Source organism: Halyomorpha halys, unplaced genomic scaffold, assembly GCF_000696795.3.
Source record: "Halyomorpha halys isolate HHAL.00 unplaced genomic scaffold, Hhal_1.1 Scaffold598.1, whole genome shotgun sequence".
Taxonomy (NCBI): Eukaryota; Metazoa; Arthropoda; class Insecta; order Hemiptera; family Pentatomidae; genus Halyomorpha; species Halyomorpha halys.
The window spans coordinates 88,316-96,098 of NW_027105473.1; the positions used below are offsets into that span (position 1 = coordinate 88,316).

Sequence of the window (7,783 nt, forward strand, 5' to 3'; positions counted from 1 at the left end):
GTAGAATCTTATTGCTCAATCTCTTTTTATTTTATAATTAACATTCTTACATATTACATATTAACATATATACATTTTATACAACAGATCGTATTTTTATAATAATCAACTTATATACAATTACAGTTTCTTAGACGCTTGTAGTGCTGGCCCCTGGCGGGATATAGCGGTACTCCGTGCCCGCTGACTGTTACAATCTAAATATACTATTTACTAAAAAAGAGCATATTACAATATATACTTTTTAAACTTAACAATTGTTTTGAAATGTTTTATATTTTTAATTTGGTTTCCCTAACATATTAAGGTCCCTTCATACCATTCCAGGAGTCATAAAAATAAAAAATTAAAAAATCAATTTTATGATCGCAAGACTATTTTAACATTTCCGATCTCTAACATATTGAAGTCTCTGAATATGTTGAAAATGAAAATAAAATCGATTTTACGAGCTTTTTTTAAGAGCTTGCATATAGACTTATTTTAACATTTCGCATTTCTAACATATTGGGGTCCCGGTATGTTTTTGAGGATGCTAAAAATGAAAAATTAAATCGATTTTTTGTTCCTGCTCTAATGAATCTATATATTTTAACCTTTCGGATTTCTAACATATGTGTGTATCTTTCAAAATATGTAAGGTGACCCCAATATGTTAGAATCCGAAAATTTAAAATAAATCGATACGCAAGCTCGTTATCATAATATCGATTATTTGTTCATTCTCAGCAGCTCTGAAATTAATCTATTGACCTGAGAAAACATAAACATAGCCATATGTCAGATATAAGAAAAGTTAAAATTAAATCTGTACTTGGAATTTTATTATATTATTTTTTAGTTTTTTCATTTAGGTGATGTGAATTTATGTTATTACAGTCTTTATCATTTTTTTCCATCATTAAAAATCAAGTATACCTTTATTAACATAATTTCTAATTGCATTTTATGGTAATCAGAAGTTTCAAGGTCATTTAATATATTTTTGAAATTTATAATTAATTCTATAATACTTTTATTTTAATTAGATGGAAAGAAATTAAAAGATTGACCCAGGCTGAGAAAATTGATAACATTATGTGGAATATGATAATTGGATAAATTGAATATAATATTCTATTTTCTGTATATATAATTTTTATGTTTATCAGCTGTTTTTGCTACAGTGATGTTCCATCCATAATTGGGATCTCAAAAAATTGTATTTGGTTCCGTTTCCATTTATCATATTTATTTATTTATTCATTTTTTACTAATACCTCAAGATAAATAGTTTATAATTAACAATATCATCTTTCTTACTTGTCTGGAAAATCTGAAGGAAAGTTCTCTAATTTTTGTATTTCACTGATGATAGATAACTTTTCCATATTGCTGAAAATTGATAAGGAGTCATCTCTAGACATTAGGTTATTAATTATTTCTAAGAAACCTAAAACAAACAACATCAGCTGAAAAAATTAATCAGACTTTTACTTTTAGAGGACGAATATGACCGTCAGGTAACATCCAACTTGCCATAGATTTTAAGTTATACCTTTTATCCAGTCTTTTTAATAACACAAATTAATTATAACTTAAGTAAATCATTCTATTCTATTGAAGCCAAGCCATTTATTATATCTACTGAATCTCCCTTTTGAAGTCATATTTCATATTTCCATGAGATATATGTAACCACTCCAGAACATTTTATAGAATAAATGGTGACTAATAGTGAATGAGTAAAAGAATAGTGGTTGAATATGATAATTTGTTGATAGTTACACGGAGTAATACTAATAAATACAATAAACTGAGGCACTGTGCACATGCTTAGAACTGTCTAACAGGTAAAGTTAGAACATAAAAAAGTGGGAAAGGTACCACATTGATGTCTTACGCAAAGAGTATGATGCAGTTCTCCCACACTTATTTAAAACGTATAACATAACCATTTAAATGTCAAGGAATTCGTTGAGATCTGGTGGAATGGCAAAGATCTGGATCAGTATTGAAGGCTAGAAGAGGTGGAATAGCTTGGGTCTCTGATGTAGGTGAACTCACTGGTAGTGTAAGATGTTGGTACAAGATCACAAAGGTTAGGCTGTCTATTAGATCTTCTGATGGTAGGTTGTGCTCTTCCACCAAAAGTGACACTCTTCTTCTTAATTTGTGACTGTACAGATTCATTTAAATACAAAGCCACGGTCTAATTTAACCAAGTGGTGGAGTTGGCCAAACTTCTCAATTATTAGCCCAGGTAGACTTATTGTTTGTGTAGGAGCGAGCCACGCCACAGTGTCCCACACTCTAATGTCGCACAGATCCAAATTGAATAGAATGTGACACTGTTTTAATTTCTGATGTGTTCGACTTTGTATGTTTAGGAACAGTTGCGATGCATCAGAGAATAAAGAGAGTATCTCATCTAAGCTGATGGTGTTCAGAGAGTGGATTGATGAGTTGATATGTCGATCTGGAATTCAATTTTTAATTGTCTTATCCAGGCAAGTCCCAAAACAGTATGGTTTTTAGAAAGGTTTCTTGAAAAAGAATGGTCTCTTTGAGAAGAATCGAGTTTATTGATACCAACTGGTGTTGATATTTTCTGGGCTAGCACCATCAAATCCATTTTAGGTGACCCCTAACCACCCCTCCCAGATCCAGAGCTGGATTTAAAAGTTATTATCTTTTAACCCACATATAAACAGACATCAGAAAAATGTCTGCAATGAATACCTTTACAGGGGGAGATAACAGTCACAATCAGCAAGCTCAACATGTAGAACTACTACAAAGTTAGAAACTGACAGTTCATTACCTTGATAAATTGTTAAAAAATACAAGGATATTCCTCTTGGGATATAGGTGAATATCTAACAACTTAATAAGGTATTCGTATAGCTCAGGTTTTTGTGGGGCCACAAGAGCTTAAACCATAGTGAAATTGTTTGACCCAATAGAGTTAAGAAGAAAACAAGCACAATATGGTTGATTATGTAAAACATTTTTTCATTTTCAAATCATTGTTTGTAATTACAAAATGATTCCTCTTTTAAATTTCTAAATCAATAAATTTAGCAATGTTGTATTCACAGCTGCAATAGATTCATTTGATCCCTCAGAAATTCCTGCAATAGGAGGTAATTGAAAATTCAGATTAGATACCAATTGTGTAAACATGGAATGTTGAAGTTCTGTAAAATGTTATAATTGATCAGGGTCTATATTGTACATAAGTTAAGGAAGAAAATATAATCACAAATAAGAATGTTTTGATCCTAATTGAACAATAAAATGTAGAAACTGTCCCCAATATCAACAAAATGAACTTTGACAAGTGAATATTCAAATTTCAGGTTATAAACATTGACTTCTAACCATATCAATTGTGTTTGATGTTGATAAACAGTAAAAAAATTCAATAATTGAGGAATCAATTGCAGTTGATAAGCAATTACTACGGAATTTCCAAATTTTGATTGCACTTTAATATAGTCCATAAATGTTCAAAGATATATTGATGAAATCTTTGATGTGGTATGGAAAACCTATTACCCAAGTTGAAGATATGATCTTGATTATATCTCTAGAACAAAATACATTGTACCTCAAAAATCGAATGATTTTATACTCATCACCAAAACTATGGTGAATGAGTTAAAGATGTTTGGATTGTACTTTTAGTATATTTTTGTTTAAATTTTAAAATTGTAAGTCAAATTTGAACATAATAAAATTAAAGTAAAAAGAGAGTTTTTTTGTCCACTTTAGTTTATCTAAGGTCGAACATGACAATATGGTCACACTCATTTTTCCACTTTCTTTCCTGTCCATAATGGATAAAAAAGCAACTTCACAAGGATCAACATTGATTAGTATCAAATTGATCATGTGTAGAAATTTAATCCTGGCTAGGAACAGTTACTAATCAGTTATGTGGGTGTATTCAAAGGTTTTATTCCTACTTCCATTTGATTATCAAGTGTAAATCCCAATTTATTTCAGTACTTTTCCACGGACACTTGAGCTATCTGGGATGTTTCAAAATAAAAAATCTAATCAGCAATTCGTTGAAGTGAGTTTGTCATAAACTATTTATACAACAAAATTAATTTTTATTAATCCCATAAAACTGTTAACTAAAAACATTTTTATTGTGCGTGTCATGGTGGAATTTTGCATTTCATAACATACATCAAATCTTTTCATACGTTAAATGCAGACTCAGCAACTGAATGTGATACTCTCTGTTTGTGTCACCTTACCTCTCCTCCAAAATATCAGGCTCTTTCAAAACATTTCAGCAATCTTCTGATCATTTAAAATCTCACAGACATTATCATCAACTCTCAATCTTATTTACATCATTTTCATTTGTTCTCATAACTCTACAATATTGGTCCTTCCTTCCTTTAATTTAGAATAACTTATTCTGCTATCCTAGACGTTGTTCCACTTCCTTATTGTCCATTTTATCCAGATATTTTTTTTTGCTAATAAAATGAACACGTGTAATCATATTTAATAATAATTATGTAATCACAAACTATCATATAATTTAAGTTTATTAGATAAATAATTTCAGTTAATCTGAAATAGGTCTCTTCACAATCATTTTAGATAATCGGGACTCCAATATACTTTGATTCAACATACTATTCATAATCTTTGGATCTCTGCAATTCCAATTATTCTTCTCTCTTATAGATCTTGCAAATTTAACTTTTAAATATTTAAATTTATAAATATTTATTTAAAAATTATTTCTATCACTTTTTATTTCTTTCACAGAAACTATTATTACAATTATTCTTTACTTCTAATTGTTTTACTGTCAGGCTATAAAGCCATCCCCTTTAAACTATTTTAAAGTCTCAGAATATATAAACACAGATAAATACCTTCATTTATTATAAGATGATTCTTTACTATAAGAGTTGTTTTTTGATCATTGAATATAATTGAATATAACAGCTTTTTGATATTTCTGATAAATTCAGAATTTTGGAAATTATTTGGCAGTTCAACTATTTTGCAACCTAAAATATAGGCATGATACAATAAATTATTTAGTATCTCTCCTTTATTGAAATAGCAGTAAAGTAAGTTTATTTTTAGTAAACTTACACCTATCTTATATAGGAATCACACAATTATCATAAAAATTTGTTCTTACCGGCTGTAAATGATGCAAGATGAACTACCGTATGCTTTCCACTACCAACAGGACCAATTATCATTGCATGACCTCTGTACAAACGTAATATTCTATGAATTCTTGTTAAATGTTCCAAAGCAACTTCAAAAAGTACAATTTCATTTTTGGAATTAGCCCTGTTTAAGTATTGAAGAATCTAAAAATTTAAAAAAAATCAAAAATCAACTTCACACAATAATGCCTGAGAATTACATACTGCCCACATCATGATCAAGTTTTGGATATGAGGTTATTATAATATTTTATTAAAGATAAAATAAAAGACCATGGTCCTTATTTATACAAACTTCTGTGAATAAATGATAAACAGCTTCATAATCTAACAAATCTTCATAATCTCTAGGCAGATCTGGCTGCATTGCATTACGATAATCTCCAAATAACAATGGATCTTGCATTACATACTCAGTTGAACTTGGAAAGAAATCCTGAAGTGTTGTCTCCATTAGTCTATGCACTATATCTTGTTCCTTTATAAAATAAAAATTTGCATGTTTTAATATTACTGTTGAATATTATACCTACTAAAAAATAAACATCAATGAACTCACGTGCTTTTCAATCAATCTATCCCATAATACTCGAGTTACTTCATTCCTCCAAACTCTTAATATTTGTTCAGATCTTCTAAAAATTAGCTTAGAAGTTTGTAAAAGGCCCTGTATTATTCTTGACAAATCTTTTAAATTATACACATAATGAAATTTAGAAGGAGTTGGTAATAAATTAGATAAAGTAAACTGAAACAATCGAAATTAATAATTAGGTTTATTTATCATTACAATATATTAATTATACTAAAATTAAACTTTGAATGTAATCATATAGGCATACAAATTTATCTTTAAAATACTGACTTTCCTTGTTCTCTAACTAAACCATTTAATATATAAATAATTTTATATAATTCCCATTTAATTTATTAACTAACATGGCAAATACTGTAATTTAAACTACTCTTAGACTGATGCTCCCCCTAAGAATTTCTTTGCATTCAATACAGGGTCATCACAACTTTACAAAAAGATTAAATTAAATTATTCAATAATGTATTTCTTTACATAAATAAATTGGAAGCAATACCATATAAATATTTATTGTTGCTAATACCAGACCAGGCACAATTTCTTTGACTTTTTCCTCAAATGAATTAGTATGGGCTTCTAACACTGAAGCAAATATTTGCTTGATCACTTCCTGAGAAGGATTATGTAAATAGAAAATGGAAAAAAGTGAAAGAAAACGATGGTCTTCATGATCAACAGGATGCAAAATATCCATGGCAGAAAAAAAATCTGAAACAGAAAAAATAATTAGTAAAAAATTGAACATATATATATTGTAATAATCAAAAATTATTTAAAATAAAATAAAAAGAATTTTAATCGTTTTAAACTAATTTCAAATATAAAAGAGATAGCTTGGGTTTAAATTAAAAAGTTTAATATTTAACAGATAATAGAATTTTATTTAAATTTATAACATTAGAGACTTTTCTCAGGGCGGGTTACCTGGCAATCAGAAACATACGACACTTTAACTACTAATAACACTTTAACTTAATTACTAGACATTTTACTAATACAATTAATTCCATTTCGAAACAAGACTAACCAATTACACAGCTTCTCCTGATAATTGTAGATCTCTTCTTGTCGATGATGCTATATCCAACCCCTAACAATGGCTTCCAGTCTTTCCCGCCTCTAGCCGAATGGACGTCTTCTCTCAAAGCCAGCAAAATCAAGAGTGACTGTTTCCTCTCCTCTATCTTCAATTTTCACTGGTCGATCCAAAAAATAATCGACTGCAGTACAATCGCTCTGTTTTATTTGCTATGTAATTAGTCTATTGATAATTGTCACTTTCTTCCATTTCTTCTTTGATTATTCCTTTTCCATAATTACTGCATAAGATCATCAAAAGTTGACAAATTTCAATCCATGTTATAAAAGACGAACAACCCAACGAACACTTCGGAAGGACGCGCACCGCCATCTTTCTTGTTTTGAAAAGCGTATTTACTTTAGATAATGAAAACTGGTTAGCTTGCTTCTTGATCCAAAACGACATACATAAACTAAAAACATAACTAAAATCATTAATCTATCAATATCACCTATTCATTAAAAAAGACCATATTACAATATATATATATTGTAATAATTTTAAAAAATTATTAAAAATATTAATAAAAAAGAATTTAGATAGTTTTTTAACTTTCTTCAAATATAGAAGATAATGGGGTTCTAATTTAAGAACTTTAATATCAAATAGTTAATATAATTTTATTATACAAAAAGAAAGACTCTTAATCTCAGGGCATGTAGTTACTAGGCAATCAGAATACTAACACTTTTACTATTAACTTAATTAAATTAATATCTCTGTTACAATTGTATATTAAATTTAGTTATAACAAAACTAACCAAGCTCACGATCTTCTTTCGTTGATTCCTTGGTGTCTTCTTTTTTCTTATTGTTCTTGTCTTAGCGTCCAAAATGGCTTCCTCTTGACAGAAATTGATGAGTACCTCCTTTTCTTGAAGAGGTCTCATTTCTCTTCGGCGCCCCAGACAC

General features: G+C 29.0%; 1 protein-coding gene across 1 annotated transcript in view; it reads right to left on the reverse strand.

Annotated features, from left to right (window-relative positions):
* LOC106684648 (dynein axonemal heavy chain 10) overlaps positions 1-7,783 on the reverse strand; it is a 114,757-nt gene that overhangs the window by 49,089 nt on the left and 57,885 nt on the right. Inside the window, exons 16-21 of the mRNA XM_067051521.1 lie at positions 6,287-6,498; positions 5,755-5,943; positions 5,491-5,673; positions 5,162-5,339; positions 4,887-5,024; positions 1,303-1,432 (exon numbers count right to left, since the gene is read on the reverse strand). Coding sequence (XP_066907622.1) covers positions 1,303-1,432; positions 4,887-5,024; positions 5,162-5,339; positions 5,491-5,673; positions 5,755-5,943; positions 6,287-6,498 — 1,030 coding nt within the window. The remainder of the gene's footprint in view (positions 1-1,302; positions 1,433-4,886; positions 5,025-5,161; positions 5,340-5,490; positions 5,674-5,754; positions 5,944-6,286; positions 6,499-7,783) is intronic.